This window comes from Canis lupus, chromosome 12, assembly GCF_048164855.1.
Source record: "Canis lupus baileyi chromosome 12, mCanLup2.hap1, whole genome shotgun sequence".
In the NCBI taxonomy this organism is placed as follows: domain Eukaryota; kingdom Metazoa; phylum Chordata; class Mammalia; order Carnivora; family Canidae; genus Canis; species Canis lupus.
Genome location: NC_132849.1, coordinates 15,972,847 through 15,999,144, shown reverse-complemented (window position 1 = coordinate 15,999,144; position 26,298 = coordinate 15,972,847). Strand labels below are relative to the sequence as shown.

General features: G+C 42.6%; 1 protein-coding gene across 4 annotated transcripts in view; it reads right to left on the bottom strand.

The window, feature by feature from the left end:
• TET3 (tet methylcytosine dioxygenase 3) overlaps positions 1 to 26,298 on the bottom strand; it is a 106,494-nt gene that overhangs the window by 26,897 nt on the left and 53,299 nt on the right. For all 4 annotated transcript variants that reach the window (XM_072769854.1, XM_072769856.1, XM_072769858.1 and 1 more), the window contains exons 3-4: positions 23,745 to 25,884; positions 6,593 to 6,683 (exon numbers count right to left, since the gene is read on the bottom strand). In XM_072769854.1, the coding sequence (XP_072625955.1) occupies positions 6,593 to 6,683; positions 23,745 to 25,884 (2,231 nt within the window). The remainder of the gene's footprint in view (positions 1 to 6,592; positions 6,684 to 23,744; positions 25,885 to 26,298) is intronic.

The following is a 26,298-nucleotide window of genomic DNA, read 5'->3' as shown; positions in this document are numbered from 1 at the left end:
CAGAGACTGCCTCACTTTGAAGGTATCTACTAAGGGTCTCCTGTTCTAAAGGCTTTTAATCAAGAATTGTTACTTTTATCCAAGTACTTTTAGCATCAAAAGACACAGATGACTGGTTTTTTTTTTCCTTCGACCAATTAATTCAGTGTGCTATTTTAACAGACTGAATCAAACTATCCTTGTATTTCTGTAATGACTCCAATTTAGTCATGGCCTATTATTTTTAATATACTATTTAATAGAGAAAAATGTTATCACACCTAGTACAGCTTATATTCTCTACGTAAGCACACATACAGGTACACATACAGGTATCCCTCATGTTTCAGAAGTTCACGTTACACCCATTCTGCTTTTACAAAACACCTACATCAGCAACTGTTTTTTGGTAACTGAAAGAAATCTGAAGAGAATTTCTGCTTTTATGAAAAAAGGCAAAACATAAATATAGTGCTCGGTGTTTATTTCACAATGAGCTGCTATGGAGGCAGCGTGTGTCCCGAGCAGCACGGCAACAGTGGCCCCACTAAGCTCCTTCCCCAGAACATCCACTCAGCATCTTAGCATCCAGTGGCCAGAGTTCTGAACTTGATCTGTGAGCATCTGTGCTTTGCTTTGATTTATTCTGTTCATTTGTTAGCAAGATGTGTCTTAAGGTATCAGAGAAGCCTAAAAGAGATTATTTTGGGAGTCCAGGAATGCTCAAACATTTTTCCAAGTAAGTTAATGGTAACTGCTTCCTTGCTTTACTGTCATTTTTGGTTTAGGAAAGTTTTCAAGGGGATGCTCTACTTTTGGACAGCAGGGGAGACCCATATTCTTTATCTCATCCATTTTACTTTTGGGAATTTCTATCTCTGAAGTAACTATAAAAAATACACCAAGACTTAGGAATAAGATATTCATTGTTGCATCAACTGAAAAATTAGAAACTTAAATATCCAGTATAGGACTGGCTAAATAAAATATAATAAATAAATTGCTATATAACAGAAAACCATGTAGCCATCAAAAAGGATTCAACATTATCATATGTACTAATATGGAAGCAATTAAGCAGTGGGGGGAAGCAGCTGCAAACAGTGGGTACCTTATGATTGGTCCCATTTGGTTTAAAATTCATATACAGGGAAAATTAACAAGGCAGGAAACAACAAATGTTGGAGAGGATGCAGAGAAAAGGGAACCCTCTTACACTGTTGGTGGGAATGTGAACTGGTGCAGCCACTCTGGAAAACTGTGTGGAGGTTCCTCAAAGAGTTAAAAATAGACCCGCCCTACGACCCAGCAATTGCACTGCTGGGGATTTACCCCAAAGATTCAGATGCAATGAAACGCCGGGACACCTGCACCCCGATGTTCATAGCAGCAATGTCCACAATAGCCAAACTGTGGAAGGAGCCTCGGTGTCCATCGAAAGATGAATGGATAAAGAAACTGTGGTCTATGTATACAATGGAATATTCCTCAGCCATTAGAAACGACAAATACCCACCATTTGCTTCGACGTGGATGGAACTGGAGGGTATTATGCTGAGTGAAGTAAGTCAATCGGAGAAGGACAAACAGTGTATGTTCTCATTCATTTGGGGAATATAAATAATAGTGAAAGGGAATATAAGGGAAGGGAGAAGAAATGTGTGGGAAATATCAGAAAGGGAGACAGAACATAAAGACTCCTAACTCTGGGAAACGAACTAAGGGTGGTGGAAGGGGAGGAGGGCGGGGCGTGAGGGAGGGTGGGTGACGGGCACTGAGGGGGACACTTGACGGGATGAGCACTGGGTGTTATTCTGTATGTTGGTAAATTGAACACCAATAAAAAATTATTTTATTAAAAAATTCATATACAAATATGTATAAGTGCTTAGAAAAAACTGAAGGGTATGCATGAAAATTTTTTTTTTTTTTTTAGTTTCTTCTGGATAACTGCTAGAGAGCTTTTTTCTTTCTTAGCTTTAAAAAAAAAAAAAAAGACTTTTAGGGATGCCTCTGTGGCTCAGTGGTTGAGCATCTGCCTTCAGCTCAGGTCGTGATCCCTGGGGCCCTGGGATCAAGTCCCGCATCAGGCTCCCCACAGGGAGCTTGCTTCTCCCTCTGCCTCTGTCTCTCTCTCTGTCTCCCATAGATAAACAAAATCTTTTTAAAAAATAATTTTAAAAAACACTTTTATATACAAGTTTTATTTTTGTAATTGGAAAGAAAACAAATTATTTTTTAAAATGCTGTTAAAAGTACAGTTTCTTGGAGTTCATGGAGATCTTGAGTAAAACAGACAACACTCACTGAAGAGGTAAGAAGTGTTTCTGATGATTAGTACATGAAAATTCTATGGCTATGTTATTAGTCCCTTTATAGAATGTGTTTGGGGACAGGACTCTGGGGAGCGTATACAGTATGGCTTGGCTCAAGAGGAAAAGACCAAAGAGTGCTGCTTTTGTTTGGTTCCTGGAAAACTTTCAATTTCACAAACATTTATCAGGAAGTGGCCCCCAATTACAAAGCGTGGGTACTTGGTGTGTCCTGGGGTCACTGTGGGAAGAACAGCTTGAGGTGTCCACACTGCTCTCACCGAAACGGACAGGATATCGTGTTCCCCACAGGAGGGTGAGCTGAGGACACTGACAGGAGCTTTCTGACCAGTACCTTCCCCACCATCCCACCCATGTGAGAAACACTTCCTGAGCTGAACTTCATATTCAAGAGCAAATAAAAGGGCCAAGCTCTATCTGATGAGCTAGACCTTTAAAAACGACAACAACAACACACAACTACCGAGAACTCTCTCTGTGTTTAAAGACAACCAATCAACTCTGAATTTGACTTTTTTTTTCTTAAATGTCTTCCCACTGGCCTATCATTAAGATGATATTCTAGAATGTCTAGACAGTGTTCGTCCCAGTATACAGATGAACTTCTAGATACTAAGCTAAGTCTTAAAGGATAGGCTGAAATCTTATTCTGAAGGATAATCTGATCATCTCAGCAAGTGGTTCTCAAAGGGTGGTGCACCTGGGAACCTGGGAAGAAGGCAGATTCCCAGGTCCCATCCCAGACCTGTTGGGTCAGGAACTCTGGGGTGAGGCCAGGAATCTGTGCTTTTATGAGTCCTCTGGGAGACTCTGGAGCATGCTAAAGTTTGAAAACTGCCAATCTAAAGTTGGACTTCTTTGGGGTTACATTTATCACAGAACAATGAGACTAGTTCCCCTAAACTCAGAGGATTTGCCAGCACAGTGCTTGTTCTGTTTTTAGAACAAGGATTTAATGAATTCCTAGGCTGCAGAGAATCCCATTCCCAGTTAGATGACACGGGGCTCTGCAGCACACCATTCTCAGATATGGGTTTGAACAACTGACTAGGGCAGCCCAGGTGGCTCAGTGGTTTAGCGCTGCCTTCAGCCCAGGGCGTGATCCTGGAGACTCGGGATCGAGTCCCGCGTGGGGCTTCCTGCATGGAGCCTGCTTCTTCCTCTGCCTGTGTCTCTGCCTCCCTCTCACTCTGTGTCTCTCATGAATAAATAAATAAAATTTTTTTTTTTTTTTAAAAAGAACATCTGACTAAAATTACCTATGTCAATGGGGACTTGGGTTCCCACGAATGGAACCCATAAATAAGTTGGGAGAATATTTTAGAATTTGCTTTTGACCTCCCCCTCTTTTTTTGAAATCTTTACCAGAGAGGCTAAAATCACCAACGTCTCCTTGATTTCAGTTTGCTTCCCTTTCCTGCCTTTGGCCAACTTCTGGCGGTACTGTGGTCCTACAGAGAAAGGGTCGGTGGGGGAGAAGTCTAGGGAAAGAGACAGCCTGGACCATTCACAAGCTAGACGCCCAGCCTAGTGATGTTCACTGACTGTTTATTCCTCTCCTTGTTCCACAAGAAACCTTTTTAAAAAGATGTCTATAAGATAAAAATAACAGGTGATGAAATCAGAGTGAAGGGGGAAAAGGTGAACATAATGTTGGCACACAAAATGCAAACAGTAGGGTCTTATGTGTATTCCTGAGAGATGGGCCTAGAAACTTTCATCGTATGAGAAATAAACGAAACTAATGAAGACTCCTTTGGGTCATGTCAGAAGGACTTTAGGAGTGAACCTGGATGGGCGCTCCCATGGGCCAATGATGAGAAATTACATTGCTCCTAATAGGGGTATGCAAATCTGGCTCTAAGCTTACCAGCAGCTAACAAAGATGGAAATGCAATCTGTTACATAATTTACAAGGTCCTTAAGATAAAAATAAACCAGCTGCTGAGGAAAAACACAAGTATTCCTGGTCTTGAAAGGAATTCCTCCCTTGGATCAGTTTCTGAAGAATCCACAGTTGGCTGTTATTTTTAAAGCAATGAGGGAAAAAAAGGACAAATCTCAACTTTATCACTATCTCCTAATCCTTGTTTCAAAACATACTCTTTGGGATGCCTGGGTAGCTCAGTGGTTGAGCGTCTGCCTTCGGCGCAGGGTGTGATCCAGAGTTTCGAGATCGAGTCCTACATCAGGTTTCCTGTGAGGAGTGTGCTTCTCCCTCTGCCTGTGTCTCTGCCTCTCTCTCTGTGTCTCTCATGAATAAATAAATAAAGTCTTTAAAAACAAAAACAAAACATACTCTTCTCTAAAAGTTATTTAAAGAGGTGTCTAGAAATTTTGTAAAATTGTTACCAAGAAACAAACACACACAAAAAAACCTGTCCCAGATCAACTTGTACATTGGATTGTCCTTCAGCCCTCAATCTGCCAATGAATGTCAAGATTTCTTACAAAAAAAAAAATCATTGACCAAAACACCGGTTGCCCCAACCTTGGCACTGCAACGTATACGCATTCTAACACGGGGAGGCATGCATGTCCAACACACACCCTGTCTTAAATGCTTCATTCTTATGGACTCAGAGGTACCCTTTCAATCAGGCTTGAATTTGCAGACTGGGTCTTTGATCAAATGCTTTTCTGATGGGCTATTTTGTATATAAATGTTTCCAGATGGTAGAGGACAATTAAGAGTCATTACAGGAGATCACAGTCCTCCATCCATCTTACATTTACTCAGGGATGCCATTACAGTTTTTCAGTTCAAAATCATGTTCTCTCTGCTACATTAATGACAGGATTCATTTGGCCCCCCTGATCAGACAAAATATGCTTCCTAAATATGGAAACTTTAAGCCACTTAGCCTTCTACACATCTGTATACATATGTACAAGCATGTATGTAGGTCTATATAATCTTTCCCTTTGCTATTAAAAACACTAATGTTATAAAATTTCGATCAGTACATGGATATATGAGATAGGTGCCTTGTATATGGTCATGGTCCTTCCTTACAAGCACAGACATTGTTTTGACTTATCATCATAACTCTCCTACAATGTATGTGTGTTTCTATCATCTCCATTTTGCAGATAAGAAAACTGAGTCACAGAAAAGCAGAGCAACTTACCCAAGGACTCAGCAGGAAGTGGTAGGGCCAGGATTAGACCTTTTAGTCTAGTGCAGTGTTTGCATGCTCTCAATCACCAAGCTATTTTACTTTTCTATACACCGGAACTCATAGCATTTAATACCTGCTATGTACATGTACATAGACTTTAAAGTCTTCTATCTATACAAGCTGCTTAAAAAATAAAACAGGGGTATCCCTAGGTGGCTCAGCAGTTTAGTGCCTGCCTTCGGCCCAGGATCAAGTCCCATGTCGGGCTTCCTGCCTGGAGCCTGCTTCTCCCTCTGCCTGTGTCTCTGCCTCTCTGTGTGTCTCTCATGAATAAATAAAATCTTTAAAAAAATAAATAAATAAAACAGGGCTGTTAAGTAAAAACCCTGTAGTCTTGAGTTTGAATTCTAAGTGTCAATGTAAACTCTGATGTATTTAATCACTAATCAATAACAAAAAATAAAAACCCTACACATACATCTTAGCTCTTTCTACTGAAATGGCCTAGAAACAAAGAGCATACCTAGTACCAGCGTTTGTTTTCTAAATACTTGTTCCCCCAATAAAAGTCTGGGACTTCTTGGATAAATGTAGAATGCAAGCCCAGAACATAATGCCATATGAAGAATCAAAAAAGCTATCAAAGACTGCTGGGACAGTGTCAGGACGACTTAGGACACAACCTGAATAGGCAGCCACTGGCCAATGATAAGACTTATGTTACTCCTGAAGAAGGTACAAAATACCACCTATGAAGTAGTTTTGAAAAAAAGAAAGAAAAAATTATCTGATTCCCATGAAGTCTTTACCTTTAACTGTGAATGTATAGGCCATAGAGAGGACAGAAGAACACAGTGAACAATACTGCAGAAAAGCCAGCAGAAAATCCAGACCTTGGGAAACACTATAGGACACAGTCATTTAACCACATTTCATCAATAAAAATATTTCAAGAGAGGGAGAAGAACAAGGGAGGGGTAGATATAGAGGGCAGACCTACAGACAGAGAGAGACCCATAGTCAACCTTCCACAGTCTGGATATCATGACTTCCTTCCTGTACGTTGTCTGGTATGAGACAATGACAATGAGAGGCGCTTCAATGCCACGCTCTCTTAACAACTGCCCACCTCTGCTTGGACACCTGGGCGTCACTCACCGCTCCTCCATGAGCTCCCGGATAGAGGCTACCGTGGGGCCAGATCCCAGGTGAGTATAATACGGACCTTCATCTTTCTCCACTATTTGTTCTGCAGAAACACAGAGTAAACATTATTTGGAGGCATCGGTTCATCAACATTAATTTAGAAAGGCAAACCACCAATAGGAAAATTAACAGATGCATTATAAAACAGGAAATTCAAATGGCTTATAAACATGTGAAAATGTGTTCAATCCCATTAGGAACCAGGAAGTGCAAATTAAAATCACAGTGCAACATCATGGCACACAGGGCATACTGGCAAAAACTGAAGAATCTGATGAAATCAAGTGTTGATAAGATTGTGGTGTAACCACTTTGGAATTCAGTTTACCGCTGTATGCATTCTAGACTGGGGTAGGCAAACTACTCTAGTCCTAGGGATATACACAAAAGAATGAAAAAATAATGACTCACACAGATACCTGTATGCCAATTTCACAGCAGCATTTTTCACAAGAGCCAAAAGGTGAAAACAACACAAATGTCTATCAACAGATGGACAAAATGTGGGGTAGTCACACAATGGAATATCACCCAACCATAAAAAGGAATGAGGTTGGGCAGCCGGGGTGGCTCAGCGTTTTAGCGCCGCCTTCAGCCCAGGGCCTGATCCTGGAGACCAGGGATAGAGTCCCACGTTGGGTTCCCTGCATGGAGCCTGCTTCTCCCTCTGCCTGTGTCTCTGCCTCTCTCTCTCTCTCATGAATAAATAAAATCTTTTAAAAAATAAAAAAAAATTTTTTTAAAGGAAGGAGGTTCTGACACATGCTATAACATGGATGAGCCTAGAAAATATTATGCTGGGTGAAATAAGCCAGACACAAAAGGACAACTATTATATGATTCCATTTAGATGAGATACCTAGAAGAGGCAAACTCAAAGAGATAAAAATTAGACTGGAGGGTACCAGGGCTGGCAGGAGTAGAGAAGAGGGACTTACTGCCTTTCAGTGTAGGGTGATAAAAAAGTTTTGGAAACAGGCCATGATGATGGTTGTACAATATTGTGAGTGTAGTTAATGCCATTAACCTGTACACCTGTACATTTAAAATGGTTAAAATGGCAATTTTTCTGTTATACATATTTTACCACAATTTAAACAAACAAACAAACAAAAAAGAAGTGAAGTACTGATACGTGCTACAATGCTGAGGAGCCTCAAAATCATGATGCTGTGTGAAAGAAGCCAGACACAAACCATTACAGACGGTATGATCCCGCTCACAGGAAATATCCAGAATGGGCAAGGCCACAGAAAAAGAAAGCAAACAGACAGCTGCCAGAGGCTAGGAGAGGTGAAAGAGTGCTGAGTAACAAGCATGGGGTTTTGTTTTGGGACGAAGAACACGTTTAGGAACTAGACGGAGGTGGCGGTTGCCCACTGTAAATGTACTAAATGCCAAGGAAATGCTTACTGTAAAATGGTTATTTTACATTATATGATGTTCACTGCAATTTTTTTTTAAGGAACAAATTATTGATGCACACAACTTGGGTGAATTTTATTTTGTTTTATTTTATTTTTTTGGGGGGGGGCCGATTTTTTTTTTTTAATTTTTATTTATTTATGATAGTCACAGAGAGAGAGAGAGAGAGAGGCAGAGACATAGGCAGAGGGAGAAGCAGGCTCCATGCACCGGGAGCCCGATGTGGGATTTGATCCCGGGTCTCCAGGATCACGCCCTGGGCCAAAGGCAGGCGCCAAACCGCTGTGCCACCCAGGGATCCCTGGGGGGGCAAATTTTAAATGAATTTTTCTCAGTGAAAAAAATGAGACCCAAATGACTACATAACAATGGCTTTGGAAAACAGTTTTGACCAGCTAAAGTATAAGACTGAAAACAAAAAGAACTTTACACAAATACTGCACTATAGTTGGTAAGTTTGTTTTATGTCTAAAGAAATGTGGGGCAGCCTGGGTGGCTCAGCGGTTTAGTGCTGCCTTTCAGTCCAGGGCGTGATCCCAGAGATCCGGGATCAAGTCCTGCGTCAGGCTCCCTGCATGGAGCCTGCTTCTCCCTCTGCCTGTCTCTCTCTCTCTCTCTCTCTGTCTCTATGAATAAATAAATAAAATCTTAAAAAAATAAAGAAATGTGACAACTAAGTGCAATGTGGTATCCTGCACTGGTCCTAACAAAGTAAAAGGGCATTAGTGTAAACACTGATGAAATCCAAAGTTTGCAGTTCATCGTATTGTACCAATATTAATGTCCGATTTTTTAAAAAAAATTTTTAAATTTATTTATGATAGTCACACAGAGAGAGAGAGAGAGAGAGAGGCAGAGACATAGGCAGAGGGAGAAGCAGGCTCCATGCACTGGGAGCCCGACATGGGATTCGATCCCGGGTCTCCAGGATTGCGCCCTGGGCCAAAGGTAGGCACCAAACCGCTGCGCCACTCAGGGATCCCCTAATGTCCGATTTTTAAATGTACTTATAATCACGTAAGATGTTTACATTAGGGGCAGATGGATAAAGTGTATACAGAAACTCTCTGTACCAATTTTGTTACTCTTCTGTAGATGTAAAATCATCTCAAAATTAAAAGCTTTAAAAAACAAAAAACTAGGGGCGCCTGGGTAGCTCAGTGGTTGAGCCTCTTCCTTTAGCTCAGGGCGTGATCCCAGGGTCCTGGGATCAAGTCCCACCATCAGGCTCCCCTGCGTGGAGCCTGCTTCTCCCTCTGCCAATGTCTCTGCCTCTCTTTGTGTCTCTCATGAATAAATAAACAAAATCTTAAAAATAGATATATATCATTTGGCATTTAAAAAACAAAACAAAACTAGACAGTGGGCCCTCTTTGCGGATTCTATCCTAGAACAAATTTTAGTTTCATGCATCAAAACACATGTACAAAGATTTTCATAGCAACGTTACTTGTAATAGACAAAACTGGAGACCTATAATCCAGCAACAGTGGGATGGATAAATAAAGTGTAGCACAGTCGTATAATGGGATCTATGTAGCAGTGAGAATTGACAATCTTCAACAACATGAATACCACAACATCAGAGTAAAGGAAAGAGGCATAGCAAAGAACAAATATGGTGATATTACATTTAAAGAGTATCGAGGGATCCCTGGGTGGCGCAGCGGTTTGGCGTCTGCCTTTGGCCCAGGGCGCGATCCTGGAGACCCGGGATCGAATCCCACATCGGGCTCCCTGCATGGAGCCCGCTTCTCTCTCTGCCTGTGTCTCTGCCTCTCTCTCTCTCTCTGTGACTATCATGAATAAATAAATAAAATCTTTAAAAAAAAATAAAATAAAAAATAAAGAGTATCGAAAAGCAGGCTCAACTAAACTATACTGTTTAAAGACCCACACAGAAGTGGAAAAATTATTAGGTTGGAATATGAAATTGCAGACATTCAACGGCTTTTTACCTACAAACAATGGTGATTTTTATAAGCTCCAATCTTATTATAAAGAAAAACAAGAAAATCATTGTCACAAGTCAAGAGAGTGGTTGCCTCTGGAGGATGGGAGAGGAATGTGACTGGGATGTGTGTACAGGGGACTTCTGAGGAGCTGGAAATGGCCTATTTCTTTATCTAGGTTGTGGTTACCCAGGCATTCATTTTGTAAATTTTCCTTGAATTGTGTATGAATGTTTTGTGTACTTTCCTATTTATAAAAATTCACAATTTTTAAAATGTAAAAAAATGTTATCATACTTCTTTTATGTAGAACCTTATGCTCAGGTTTATGGGGGATTCAAGAAAGGAAGATACCTGATTGCTGCCTTTTAAAAGTTTAGGGTCTACTTGGGTAGATAAGATCTACACATAAGACCTGCAAATGTGTTCCAAAGAGTTGGAAGATTTAAATACAAAAATATTTAGCTATGCAAGTTCTGATAGGAAAACAATGCAAGTTTTTAAAAAATCCTGGAAAAGGAAGTCTTCTCTAAGTATCACATGAGATTCTGAAGCCCCCATACACATACAAATCCTGATAAATTTAACTGAAAAAAAAAAAAAAAAAACAAAACCAAAAAAACTATAGCACTTACTACCAGACAAAAGGCTAATTTCCTTAAAATATCAAGAGCTTCTATAGCTAAATAAGGTCAATAACTCAGAAAAATTTAAAAGGATAAAAAGGGAAATGCAAATGGCTCAAGCATCTGTAAAGTTACAATAAGGTCCCAGTTTTAACTTCCAGATGAGTCACCATCAACGTCCTGTGTTGATGAGAGTAAGGAAAACAAGCAGTATAGAAAGTAATTTAGCAAGATGTTAAAATTACAAATGCACATGAGTCCATTTGACTCCGCAATTTCAAAGAATTTCAAATCTTCTAAGAACTCATTTCTGGAAATCTGGATATGTGCAAAATGATATATATATACAAGAATACTCACTGCATCATTTGTAATGGTAAACTATCAGAAATCTCAATGTCCATCATGATACATTATGTATTCTAAAGACACTATGGCACATCCATATAATGAAATACTAAGCAGCATCAAAACCAATCTGGCAGCTCCAGCTTTACTGACAGAAAATGACCTCCCAGATATCTTTTTTTTTAATTTTTATTTATTTATGATAGTCACAGAGAGAGAGAGAGAGAGAGAGAGAGGCAGAGACACAGGCAGAGGGAGAAGCAGGCTCCATGCACTGGGAGCCTGATGTGGGACTCAATCCCGGGTCCTCAGGATCGCTCCCTGGGCCAAAGGCAGGCTCCAAACCGCTGCGCCACCCAGGGATCTCCCTCCCAGATATCTTAAGTGGGAAAGGAAAAGCAAATTTCAGTATTGCATGTGTAATATACTATAGTCAGTATACACACTCAATTACACGTACATCAGTGTACATACATCAGATACACACTATGTGCAAGCAAAATGGTGTTTGGGTCACTACCCACACTAAGAATAAGAGCAAGTGTGTGAAAATGAGTTCAGTTGTGTGCCTGGCTTTAAACACTAACAAGAAAGAGCGTCTGGGTGGCTCTTGGTTGGTTAAGCAAGCGTTCAGCTCTTGGTTTTGGCTCAGGTCATGGTCTCAGAGTTGTGAGATCAAGCCCCACATCGGGCTCTGCAGGGGGCATGGAGCCTGCTTAAGATTCTCTCTCTCCCTCTCCTCTGCACCCCTCCCTTCTCTCTCAAAATATAATAAAATATAATAAAAACATAATAAATAAGATAAAAACAAGGAAGAAAAGGTCTGCAGTACTTTCAGGCCACTATGAAGCTGGGGAGGTCCCGGCCAGGCTGAGGATGTTAGATCTCACTGAACTCCTAGACCTTTGACATTTACCTGAAGGCCCTCAATAAAATAGTTTGATCCCTCCAAAAAGGTTTACAATGGTATGTTGCAGTCCAGCTGATGAACTGATGGGACGTGCCTGCCTCTTATGGCTTCTGCTCATATAGGCTCTTCATCCCCCACTAATGTCCTGGGTCAGGCTCTTGCCTGAATTATTGGCATGGTCTAACTGATCTCAGCTCTCCTAAGTTATTCTACCCACTTCTACCAGTTTATACACCCACAACAAAATTCTGATCACACCACTTCCCACTGATAACTCCATGTTAGACAAGACAGAACTCAAATTCCAAAACACAATCTGCAAGACCCTTGGGAGCCATCTCTGTACACCTCCCAGCCCTGCATGCTTCAGAGGCCAGCACAACTCCTATCACACAATTGTGCAATCTCTGCGTGTCTTTAAACCAGTTTCCTCACTGACAGCAGCAGCTTCCTTTATTTCTCTCTGGAAAAACTCCTCTCTTAAGGTCTAGTTTAAATGCCACCTCTTCTCAAACCCCAGGGCACTTCTCAGGTCCACTTTCCCTCTGGATCCCCAGAGCACCTTGCGTACAACAGAAATATCAAGGCAGGTATCACGGCACATTTTTATTGTTAGCATGGCCCAGCAGAAAGAACATGGTTTTGCAGAGACCTAGGGAACTGTGATGAGTTACCTTCCCAATCTCTAATCCTCATGCCTTCCTGCGCAAACTATACAGAGGGCTCCGTGCAGTCTTTGGCACACAGTACTAACTCAATAGGCAGCTGCTGTCCAGACTCTGCCAAACAAATTGTATGACTGTGGCCAAGTTACACAACCCTTATGAGCCTTAAAAGCAGTTAAAATAATGTTCCTACGTTACAGAATTGTCGAGGATTAGCTGAGATGGAGTCACCTAGCACTGTTCTCAACCTGTCAATGCTTAAATGTTTCATGAATGAATGAATATTTTCAAGTAAAGGATTAAAAAGGACTTGCTCTAAATATACACTATTTTGAACATAAAACAGAGAGGACTGCAGAAGGAAGCATATGGAGTGGGGGTGGGGGAGAGGGGAGACCAGGGGAGGCTAGGGAAAGAAAACGTAAGAATGTGGGTGTTGGAAGTAGTGGTCTGAAAGCTCTTTATAGGCGCTAGGAGACTACATGGTATAAAGAAATAGAATATAAGAATATGCCAGAACTTCTGGGCTCTATTCCAGTTTCTATTGTCTGGAGAAAAGTCAAAGTAATGGGTTGACTGCAGGATCTTGCACTGGAACTAGAACATAATGTAGCTTTTCGTCACTACTTTCTGCCCCAAATCAGAAAAGCTCAAAACTTACCCAGCTAAAGGTAGAGAAAGGAGATTTTCAAGAAGATGCAAACCAAATCCTGGCTACTCCATTCCAGCAGCTAGGAAAAAAGATACAGATCCAAAACCAAGGCAGCCTTGACACTAGATAGGTTTCTCGGGGAAGGCGACTAAAACCAAAAGGCAGACATAGCTCCAAGTTTCAAACAAAAGCAGTCATTCCTTCCCTTGTAGCAGTTTCCAAGGCAGCTCAAGGAGCCCTTTAAAAGCATTGCTTCTTCTAACCACATCGCTTTTCCTGATTTTACATATATAAAAACATGTTAGATAGATAGATTTAAATATGAAGATAGATCCGTTTCCTTGATTATGTCTATATCAGGGAGAAGATATTCTATGGAAAAAAATTAAACTTATAATCAAATACACTTAGTTATAAAACTAGTATACATTTACAAAGTTTATTATTCTCATGTATATGTGTATATATTCATAAGGCCATATATATCTCATTATATATATTTACATATACCTGAGAAAATACATCTCATTATATATACATATACACGTTATTTCTATATGTGTGTGTGTACATGTATACATATACATATGTGTGTGTATACATGTATCTTCTCTGTAGCAATAGGCTTTTACTAGGTTATGGTGCCAGACAGATGACAATACTTGGCAAGGTTGGGGTAATGTTCTATAGAATGCAGTATATACTCTGAATCAGTGAGCAATATATGCTTCTGTTTTTTTTTTGTAGTAAAATAAAGTTCATTAACCTTTTTTGGTGCTGCTTAATGCTATTCATCTTAAATTCAATACACGAGTTTCCCCTTTCTATATTTGTCATAATATATGCATGGTTTCCTGTCACTTTATATTTTCCATGCTTGTGTCCTTGTTTTTTTTCTTTCCTTTTTTTTTTTTTTTTTTTACAGGTTTTATATTTTCTTTTACTACCCATTCCCTACCCCTCGTAATCTGGAAAAATCTATAGTATGTCTTTAGTAATGCTAATTGTACTTTTGCAGAGAAAGAAGTTAGCACCCCTACAATTTCTCCCCCCTCCTCCTTCACTTTGTCTCCTGCTTTTTGTGGGTATCCTCTGAACATATATTTTTTCTCTCTGTTATCAAAGAGGTATTTAATATAAAACAATTTCAAATATAAGTAAATAAATCACCCATTTTAGAAAAACAATTATCAGTTATTTAAATGCAGATTTCACATTTGAATATATTTAGTGTTCACTATCAGCCCCATCATATACATAAATTCTCCAATCCATTACTTATCTGATTCATCTCTAGAAAATTTGAGTTCTTGTGTATTTGGAAATGTTTTAATGAAGCTTTTATGTGTGAATGGCAACTTAACTAGGTATACAATTCCTGGGTCAAACTTTTAATATTCCGAGAACTGCAATACACATATCCACCAAAAATAAAGAACCCTTGCCAATCAATAAGAAAAAGACAGACACACAATAGAGAAATAGACAAATTGCTTGAGTGGGTACTCTACAGAAGAATATGAACAGGTATGAAAGGTGCTCAACCTCATTAATCCTAAGGGAAATGCAAATTAAAGCCATGATGAGATAACCCTGTCACACCTTCCACAATGGTAGAAAGACCATGATACTATTTGCTGGTGAGGATATGGGACACTGCTGGTAGGAGTTTAAACTGTCACAACTGCAATAGTAGCAACTAAGCTGAACCACAATTTCAGTCTTGGGTATATGTCCAAAGGAAATATGTAAATGTATACATACATGTTCCAAGAGACATAGAGAAGAATATTTTATATCAGCATGATATAAAATAATAACTCCCAAATTGGAAATAATCCAAGTGATCATCAATGACCAAATGGATAAACTGTGGTATAATCATAAAACACAATACTATGCAGCAATAAGAAGGAAGGACTATAGGTACTGCTACACACACATATGAATCTCACAAACACAACACTGAACAGGTCAGTATATAAAGGAATACATATGTATTTATGATATGATACATATGAAATTCAAGAACAGGCAAACTCATTATGTGGTTAAGAAGTCAGAAAAGTAGCTACATTAGGACAGGGGTTGGCAAACTTTCTATGTTATGAGCCAGATGGCATTTTAGGCTTTGCAGGGCATGTAGTCTCTGTGGCAAGTACTCACCCTTGCTGATGTAGTAAAAAAAAGCAGCCACAGATAATACATGAACAAATGAGAACATCTATATTCCATTAAAACTTAATGGATACTGAAATTTGGACTTCATCTAATTTCCATGAGTTACAAAACATTATTCCTCTTTTTATTTTGGGGGGGACCATTTAAAAACATAAAAATTGTGTTTAGCTCACAGATAAGAGCCAGATTTGGTTTGCAAGCTACAGTGTGCTTTAGGGAGTCAGGTGTAGGTGACTGGGTGTGGAGCTTCTGAGGTGCTGGAAAAGCTGTTTCTTGATCTAACTGTGGTTACAAAAGTGCGTGCCTTTTGTAAAACTGGCTGAGTTGTATACTTAAGGTTTGTATACCTTCCTATAAGTGTTTCAATTAAAAGAACGTTTTTTAAAAGTATTTTTAAGCTTAAAAAATGAGTATATATGACTTAATTTTTCAGTTAATTCATTTGTCAGTGATTCTTTATCCTTGAAATTCCGTAAGTTCACCAGGCTCATTATTTGGCCATTTTTATTCATTCATTTCTTTCACTTCCAAAGTTTTCTATTCTTTGACTCTTGCCTTTGCTCAGTTTGTTTCATGCTCTTCACCAGTGAACATTGCCAGCATTCCTGACAGTGAATCTGCATACAGGATTCCTTCCTTCCTCTTCTAGTCCCCTTATCTCCCCACCCTGGCTAGGACCATTTCTGTTTTCTTTTCCTGTTTTGCAGTGACCTCCAAGTCCCTCTTCCTCACTGATTTGCTTTTCCTGTAACTCTGATTCCGCTTTTTCCAGCTTCTGGTGCAGCTATGTGTGCTTTGTACAACAGCATCCTTCTGGAATTTAATCTGTACCTCTGTGACTTCTCTGTAATTTTATTCTACCCTTCATCTTTCACCTCCTGTTTCAAAGGGAATTTTTTTTTTAACTTCCTTGATGATATATATCAGTTCTTCCAATTTGTTTTTTCTAATGTAAAGTTTTCATTCTAAATACTATATTAATCCCTCACTTTTCCCACAGAATCTGAATGGGTTGCATGTTGGCTTGTTTGTTTGCTTATTAATTAATCTTTCCATGGAAAAGTTTATCTCCAGGGTTTCTCTCCTTTGGTACTATATTTTGGACCAGATAACCCTGTGTTGTAAAGCCCTGTGTAAGAATATAGAAGACTTAGCAGCATCCCAGGCCTCTACCCACTAGATGCCAGTAGTACCACACTGGTTGTGACAACCAAAGCTATCTTCACACATTGCCAAATGTCCCCTGGGGAAAAGAAGGGCAAAAGAGCTCCTGGTTGAAAAGCCACTGGTCTACATATTTGCCCCAAACAGAGTGGGTGGAATGTCCTTATTCCTATTTACCTGGACACTGCTCAAATTCTTCCCTTGGAATTAAGCTAAAGAACTAGATGATGTAGAGGTTTCAACTATTAGTTCAAAAGTTCAGCAGCCTGAAGGCACAGGGGAGGAATTAGGGCTGGCTGTGGACTGTTAGAACTAGGAAATTTTATCCTTAGGCAGAGTTTGCCGGGGCCAACACCTCTAAACATGTATGTATGTTTGTGTTGAGGATTGGGTTGTACTCTGTCCTGATGCTAGGATTTTGGTTTATTTCTTCACATGGGAGTGAGCTGGTCACTCTGATAAGACATCAAGTTAAAATAAAGTCCCACAGATTGCAGGATTTTTGTTTGGTGGTTCAGCAAATATTTCTCTGTGCACAATAGCCTTTGTTTGGTGCTGCTGGCCCTCGGCTACAAAGCTGGCTCCTAGGATATGGTTTCCAGTCTCTCCTCTCTGGCCATCCTCACCCTGTACCTGATCCCCATGAGAAGCTAGAGTTAGGAGGGAATGCCCATTGACATTCCGCACTGTCCACGTAGAATGCCCTCCAGAGGAGTAGTCTCTAGCCCTTCTCTCCCAGCTTCATGTCTCTCTGAGAGTCCACTATTGTTTCACCTAACACTGGGAGCTATATATATATACCCCATATCATCCTTTATTTTAATTCAACTGATCTTAAGCTAGTAGACAGCCCTGGAATTCATGGTTTAAGACTGGGGCTATTTCCAAACTTTGGCTGATGAATTTTCTCTTGTTTCTGTTGTTGTTCCTTTTAGGAAAGGATTCTTTTGCTATCTTGCCAGTAAGTCACTGATCCTCCTCCTAGTGCCCAGTGCAGTGTGTCTTCCTACTCTTCGGAGGTAAAGTGACAGAGCAAGGGAACAGCTCAACTCTCCCTGAAGAAAAATCTATTTTATGTCTTGCTTTGAGCAGCTGGAGTAGACAAAAGTGATTTTCCCTCCCTAAAAGACAGAAGCTCTGGGGCAGAGCTCAGGAGAGAAAAATCCGATTTTTGAGAAAATGCTGGTTATGTAGCTCTAAGTGCTTTTCTTCACCCTATGCACTTAATTTTATGCTCATTAAGATGGAAAAATATGCTCTGTTCTACTTCTGCACTAGGCTAAAGAGAGAATGAAATGTATCCTTTCTGCTATCAGCAAGAGATACTAAACACAAGAAACTACTCATGACTGCCTAACAGCAAGAAGGATCCTTAATTTCTAAGTGAACCTCATATCTTCCTCCCACCCCTCTCTACAGAGACTGAAGCACCCACACTTTCCCAGTGGTAAATATGATGGCCAGGGATAGACATGGGAGCATGGGAGCACAAGCCGAGGCACTTCTCCTCTCTATGACATTGATACAGACGACTGATAACTGGTATAATTAATGCATAGGTGTCAAGATCACACAAAGGTTTTATGTACCAGTCTTCTTTTTCCAAACAATCCTAGAGAAATACCTGTTTCCTTGTGTCGTTTCAGGGGACTTCAAGCTAAACAGCTTAAGCTTATATAATAATTAGACTCTATTTCCATGACAGCCAATAACTAACTGCTCGCTCCTTGCCTCCCGGCAGTCATAAATCCACACAGTGGGTAGGAAGATGGTTGGGCCCTACCCTAGATTATGTTTGCAAGATGAGGTTTTTTTTTTTTTTTTTTTTTTTTTTTTTTTTTTTTTTTTTTTTTTTTTTTTTTTTAACTAAAATCATGGGTGAGCTGCCTGTGAGTCAGTAGGCAGTGCACCAGGCCTCCAGGTAGTAGAGACACAAATGCCTTTATTACACAGATATACTCACTGATGACAAAGATTAAAGGGAAGGAGATCATGCCTAAACTCATCTGATGTCTTTGTAGAGTTTAAATATGGAGGCAGAATAAGGTTGCCCAGTTAACCAAAAAATATGAAGAGCATTTACCCAAGTGCTCGGTACCAGTTTCCACGTTTTAGGAATACAACATTCAGTCCCTGTTTCCTTAGGAACCTGGGATTTAATCGATGAAACTAATGTACATATAACAAATCTTGGAAGACAAAGAATAATCCAGCATTAAATTGTGACCCTTCTTCAGACCCAGGCTCTCAGCCCTCCCAACCTCTCCAATGGTTCTTTAACTTTCCCCCCACCTCAATTTCTTTCCACATCTCTTTCATATCTCCTTCACAGTCTCCTGTTTGAGCTAGTATCCTCACTTCTTGGGCCTCTTCTTGACCTACACATTCAGCCTGATGGAACGCTCACAGCTGAAATGTCAACTACCATCAGTTTGCTCTAGGACCTCCAACTTGCAGGGCCCACCTGGATGCACACCTCCAGGTCCCACAGATATCTCAATGTCCAAACTTGCTTCCTTCCCAGGATTCTGAATCTAGGTGAATGGCACCACTGTCCACCCTGTCACCCAGTCTGGAATCTCAAGAGTCACCTGGGACTGCTTCTTCTTCCTTACTCCTACAGCCAGCAGTTAGCTCTTTTTCCTAACCTTTCTCTTATCCATCCACTCCTCTCCTCCTTCCCACTCAATGTCATTCCCTGAGTTCAGGAACCCATTATTTCTTGCCTGAACCACGCCTGAGCTTGCAAACTGGTTTCTCTGCCTTCAGTATCGTCTCCATTTCCCCTGAAGCTCCTCTGTCTGGCCACTCCCAATCTTTTATCCAGTGTACCAGTCACACCAGAACTACTTGCATTTCCCCAGGTTTTCTCAACTCTACATCTTCATGTGGTTTTTCATGTATTTTTCACCCCCGTAATCTTCATGTTCCTTTGCCTGGAACACTCTACCTTTTTCCTATTAATCCATTAAACTTCTCACATCAAATATCACCTCCTCCAGGAGCTTCTTTCTGATACCTTTCTGATCTGACCCAGAGTCAGATCTCCCCACCTTTATGCAGGATCCAAATATTCCATTGTCTAAAAAAAAAAAAAATTTCAAACACATGAAGTTCCTCTTCATCTCAAACTAAATGAGAGGCAGGGGTGGGGGGAGGGGATACCTCCTCATAGAAACTACAGGAAGTAGACTTTCTATTATTGTAAACAGAGGTAAGTCTCTCTGTCTCCCATTCAGAACTGTGGTCTGGACTGAAGTTACCCAATAGACACTACTACTAGCCACATTTGTTGGACAGCACCCCTCGCTCACCCAGACTTTCTGAGACCTATATATATCATTCTGCCTTTTGGAGAAAAGCACTTCCTTTCATATCTTCTGAGTTTATTTCTTTGAAGTTTCAAAGGGTGCCTTTAATTCTAGTATTTCAAGATTTGGAGAATAAGTCCATATGAATGCCACCCATACCTTCAGAAACTCACAGTCTTTATACAAGGAAAAACCGTGCTCTTGGCATATGGGATTTTGATTACCCGGTGAAGCCCATATTGGTCAAAAGTGCCGATTTGGCAAAAAATCATCACATTAAATACTGTTTCTTTTGCTATGCTATAAAACCTTTTTATGCTTTTATAAAGTTGTTTATTATAAGCACATAATGGTGTCTCCAAATTTCACTGTCCTTCTATGGAAAATTCTTCCTTAAACTGACCTGCAATCTGCACCTCTCTACCTACCACTGTTGGAAAGGATGAGTTTCTGGAATACGAGACGGTTCCCATCTGACATTAATCCCAGAGTGAGCAGCCTTTACTCCTAACCCTTGTCCTGAGCCTGAGTTCACAGGGACAAGTTCTGCCATACTGGCTGATGGAAGCAACTGTCCAGAAATGGGATCTCCAACTACCTCTGGAAAACAGGATGGCTTTCCCTAACATGAACCTCAGCACCTCAAGAAGCTGTTTCCAAGTGAATCCCCTCTTCCTTGGCCCTCTTCACTCTTAATACCACTATTTTACTTAGGATTCATTTCTCAACTAAACAATTTCCATCACGGTATTATGGTAGGATGGGTAAGAGTCCAACTGCCTAGTTCAAATCCTACCTCTGCCATATGCTGAATATGGGACCTGGGTATGTGTGACTGAATCTAAGTTTGCTTCCTTCATCATTAAGATGGTACTACTGATAGTACCCCCTCATATAGATGTTATGAGGATTAAATGAGGTGGTAACTGTAGAGTACTTGGCACAGTGCCTGGAACAGAGCAAGTATTTCATCAGTGTTATTATTACTACTCCTACGATTCTTCTTATTCTCAGTAGCTCCCTCACCAGTCTTCTGCCGCAAGGTTACCAGCCTTCAACAAACTGTCTTCCAAGCTATTCCAGGATACACTTTCAAAACATTTCTTGATTATAAAATACATATTTCATTATAGAAAGTTCAGAAAACATATATGAGAAAAGTCACCCACTGTCTGACCACAGAGACAGCCACTATTGACATATTTCCTCCCAGTCCCTTCCTTCCACATAGGTGAGATGATTATTTATGTACTGTTTGTGTCTACTGGTTCCTACTAAGCATAACATTTAACAACACGATGATTATTTATGTACTGTTTGTGTCTACTGGTTCCCATAAGTTAACATTTAACAACACGAGGTAGGTTTGGTTCAAATTCCCTGTTTAGGATTGGATACAGATAAGACACAAACTGGAACAATAAAGGATTGGTGGTAGTGGGTCTTGCCCACTGCCCTGCCCTTCCCCAGCTGAGGGGCAGCAGCTGCCGGCATTGCTATTGCTGGGTGTGTGGGGTGCTGACATTCTTCCATCTGCTCCTCCGCTCGCTGGCTTCAAGCTGAGACTTGCCCTCTCTGGTGGCATGCAGACGCTGAGGGTTCAGACCCAGCCCTGTGCTACTGGCCTTACATCTAGCTGGCTCCTGTTGCCCAGGGGATGGTGCTCATGCATTCTTGGGGCTGCAGCAGTGGGTGCCTTTCTGCCTTTCCCCATCTGTGCTCACTGCAGGCTTCAAAACCCAGCGTGGAACAAGAGTTTCCACAAGAAAACATTACCTTCCATAATGACAACCAAGCCTGGGGGTTCAGAACACTCTTAACCATCCAGCCACATCCATATGACTGTACAGGCAAATGTCTGATGCCTGCTGAAGGGGTGACTGAGTATCTTATGGTTTGGGTTGTCGCTTCAAGCACATCACACAGTTTTTCCAGAGATGAACCATGTTTCCTAATTTTTATCCTTTACAGTTGTAGTACAGAGCTAGTAACAAATGATTGATGAATAAAGTGATAGCCAACACTTCTCTTCCTTTATAATATGTATGTTTTTACTTCTTTCTCTTGCCTTACTGCACTCAATAGGCTTCATGACTCTCTTATAGTGCTTACTAGGTGCCAGACACAGTGCTTTATGCATATGAACTAATTTAATCTTTCACCAGTCCTGGTGAGGGGATACTACTATCATTTTTACTTTATTCACAAGGAAGTGATGGAATTAGAATTCAAATTAAAAAAAAAAACAAAACTAGTATGATCAAGCACCATATCCAAATAATTGAAATCAATAATTAAAATGTTTAGTAAGGACCAACTATGGTGTAGGCACCACGTAAAGTTCTGTCTTCCACTGCAGGAGGAGAACCACCTAATAATGTATTAAGTACAAGGCAGACGGGCAGATACATACCGATGCAAGGAGAGAAAAGGGCAAAGGGAAGAGCCCAAATCCCATGATCAGAACAAGCTCCTCCAAAATGCTGAGAAAGAGGCCCTCGAAGTCATCTCATTATTAAGATCCAATAATGAATAGGGGCTACAACCCCTGAGTGTTTGGCAGGACCCTGCACCTCTGTTCACCCCCAGATAGAAACACAGGAGCCAACTTTTCCTTGTTCCCCAAGTGATTCCTTGTCTGGAGTACAGGAGTCTGGGGTAGCCAGAGTGGGCAAGACATCCCAGCTCCACCTTACTGACAAGGACACAGCATCCCAACGAATTACCCAATTGACCTGATAGTAATTTATTTTAACAAATAGAGAGTACAGCCTTTTTGTAAGACCTGTTTTGTGTATCATAAAATCTCAAGAATTTCAACATGCTCCTCACTAGCATCAATGTGCTTTTCGAGCAACAACTTAAACACTTTTTTGTGTTCTTTTATGAAACATTCCAGAAATAGCAGAGAGCCACAGCCCTAGAGTCGACGTGGGACTTCCCAAGGCATCAGTAACCTCCCAAGACAGAAGCAGTCCTTGCAGCCCTGGTCCTGATTTTTTACTAGAAGGCAAGGCTCAGAAACGGACCAATTCGTCAGTCCTCTTACCCATACCACAGCCTCAACCACCATCTGGATGCTGACTACATCCAAACCCACAACTCAGAGCTCTAGGCTCTCAGCCTGTCCAAACAGAACTCATCACCCCTCCTTCAAATATGTTCTCAGGGACCAGCACCACCGAGGCAGAGACCCGGACTGTCCTCACCCCACATGCCCTTCCTGAGAGGCCCTCTGCCCACCCACTCTCTCTCTCAGTCAGGCCCTTGTTACTTCTTGTCTGGCTCATGACACCTTTCTTACAGGTTTCCCCACTAGGTTTTCTCCCCATCACAAGCCAGCAAAGTCTTTGAGAAGCACAAGGTGACAGATTACTTGCTTTAAAACCCTCAGAAGTTCACTTATACCTACTTATGAAATCAGGTCAAACTCCTGACCTCAGCTTGTTGGGCTCTGTAAGATCTGGTCCCTGCTTGCCTCTCAGGCCACCTTTTATTCATCCCCACACGTACTCCTCCCTTTTTGCTCCCCCTTAGACCAAGAACAATCCAAATAAGCCCCACTCTCTCAAAGCCACCAAGCTCAGACCTCAACACAATCACCATCTCCCACAGGAAGGGCTCTATGATGCTTTCGCCTCAATCTGTTTGATAAAGCACCTGCGCCCACCTCCAGCAATATGCTACACACCACATAACATCACTATCGGTTTCCTTCAGTGTCTTTTCCCATAGCTTGTGAACTCTTCTCTGTGTCCCCAGGCTCCAGCGGGGTGGTTGGCACATGATAAATGTTTGCCAGACAAGACAATGAGCCTAGAAACCCAAGCCCACCAGGCTTTTCCTAGCCCGACACACAGGTGGACTTACCAACACAATCACAGGTGGGGAACTCGGCCTGGGCTCTCTTTGCAGGTGTATCCAGCAGACTCTTGGTAGGTGTGTCCAGGTACTTAAGAGGTGATTCCAGGAAGCCACTGAGGGTGGGTGTGAGGGGGTTCTCAGCCTTGGTGGGTGTGGCCTCCTGGCCTCCCTCCTCTGAATGGAAGCAGGTGGTTGAGAGCACAGTCACAGCCCCCGAAGACTCAATCTTGATTTGCTTGGGGGAGCGGGTAGAAAAAGGGCTCTCGGGGGCTGGGAGACATGTTGGCTGGTTTTCGGGGTCCTGAATGGGCACAGATGGGGGGCCAGGAAGCCCAAAGCTATCCCCAAATTCAGCTTCAAACTGCCGGATGAGCTCTTCCAGCTTGTCATCGGCAGGGGGAAGAGGGCCGGTGGAGCCCGGCTGCAGGGTCGTCATGGGGCTAGGGGATCTCATTTCCTGAGTAGGGGGCAGCAGGCTGTCCCCAGAGGGACTAGGTGCAAATAGCGCAAGAGAAGGTTCTGGGGGCGGGGGGACAGCAGAGCCCTGGGAAGCAGGAACAGGTGCAGGTGGATGTGCCTGTGCATCCTCAGAGGCTGGGGACCTTAGCCCTTCCAGGACAATTTGCCGCACAGGCAGAAAGAGAGGTTGCGCTTCCCGTGGCCTGGACTTCTTGATCTGAATGGGCTTCCGGACACTGGGCTTGATCCCAGGGGTGGCCTTCTCGGTTCCCGTGGGACCTCCAGCTGGTGCTAGGGGCTTCTTCTTCTTCTCCTTGGGTGGTCTGTCTGGAGGCCGTGGGGCAGGCGAGCTTGGTGGGGCCCACCAGCTTGGAGCAAGAGGCTCCGTGGGAGGAGGGAAGGAGGTCTCGTGGGCCTGGTCCAGGAAGAGACTGCGCTTATGGTGAAGGTGCTGCTGCAGGGCGGTCTGGGCCTTCTGGTGAGTGTCGGGCTCTGTGGATGGTGCAGGAGCCTCCCTCTGGAGCATGGGGGACGGGGATGGCGCTGGGGCTGGGGAGGAAGAGGGCGCCTCCACCTTGACCTTGGGCTTGGTGGGCAGGGCCTCAGGCCGCTTGAATACTGACTGGATGTAATCACTGGCGCTGCCCAACAACTGCTCCAGTTCAGCCATGGGGTCAGGGCTTGGGCGGGGCATGGGCCAAGAGCTCCGGGGAGTTGCTGGTGGGGTGTCGGTGCCCCAGGCTTCAGGAAACTCTGTTCTAGGAGTTGCTGGAGGGAAGGCAGGGCTGTCAGGAGCAAAGGATGCGTGCTCTTCAGTGGGGACCACAGGCCATGAGGGAGTCCGGAGGTAGGCCTGGGGAGATCGGAAAGTGGCAGGAGGGGACAAGGCTTCAGGGAGGGGGCAAGAAGCCTGGGAGGTGGAGTGGGAAGGCTGAGGGAGGGCAGATGAGAGCTGTGTGAGGGCCTCGATGGCGATGGCCGTCTGCAGGCTGATGTTCTTTTCCTTGGCAATGCTCAGGGCACTCTGGGACAGGGGCAGGCCCTCTGGGGGAGGTATCTGGGGGACCTCAGAGCTGAGGAGTGGCCTGGTGCTTGGCACTGGGAGGCCAGCCTCAGCAGAAGGCAGAGTCCCTGGGAGCCTGGGCCGCTCCTCCCCACCGTCCACGACCACAGACTTGATCTTCCCCTCCAGCCACTCGAGGTAGTCAGGGCACTCTGGGCCATCGCAGTTGCAGTTGGGGGGCTTCATGCCATGCCGAGCGAGGGCTAGGGCCGTCTGCAGCGTGTCCAGGTCTTCACTGCCAGCAGAGCAGCCCTCGGGCCCTGACCGGGCTCCCCTGCTGTTGTTCCCAGCCTCGCGACTCATCTCACGGTTGAAGGTTTCATAGAGCCGGGTGCTAAGGGCCCCGTAAGAGGACACAGCTTCGGCCACAGCCGAAAAGGCCACCAGATCGTGGGCATCTTCTAGGCGAGCAGTGTGAGCTGGGCCCGGGGCAGCGTCCCAGTCGGGCTTCTGGTCTACCCGCCAAGGACCTCCAGCCCCCAGCAGACTGGGTCCAGCGGGTTCTCTAGCACCATTGACCGGCGCCCCTGAGGCGCTTAGCTGCCTTGAGTCCCCATGGTACACTGGCCCTGAGTCCATCTGACCTGGAACAGGTCCATCAACTGGGCTGAGCTCTGAGCCTGTCTGAAGAAAGAGAGAAAAAAAGGAAAAAGATGAGCCATAATATTAGAAAAGCATCACCCTGCTTCACACCACTCAGATGCATACCTAAACCCACAAGAAAAAATTGCTTTTCTTGCAAATTGTGTCCCTGACACCGCTTGAACCTGAATTCATCTTAATGTCTCCTTTCCCAGTTAGCTACACCAATAGAAATGTAAGGCAGATCTTAAAGAGGTCCTAATCTAGAATTCTGAAAGCTACTCAGATCCTTTTTGAGCTAAGACTGATCATACTGAAGAGGCTCCCCAGAAACCATGCATTTATTAAGGACTCACCAAAGATCTTTAACTCAAAATAACCGAAGCAACACCAAGACCACGCTGATTTCAGTTTTGGTCAGGAAAAAGCTAACCAAGCACACCAAGAGGCTATATG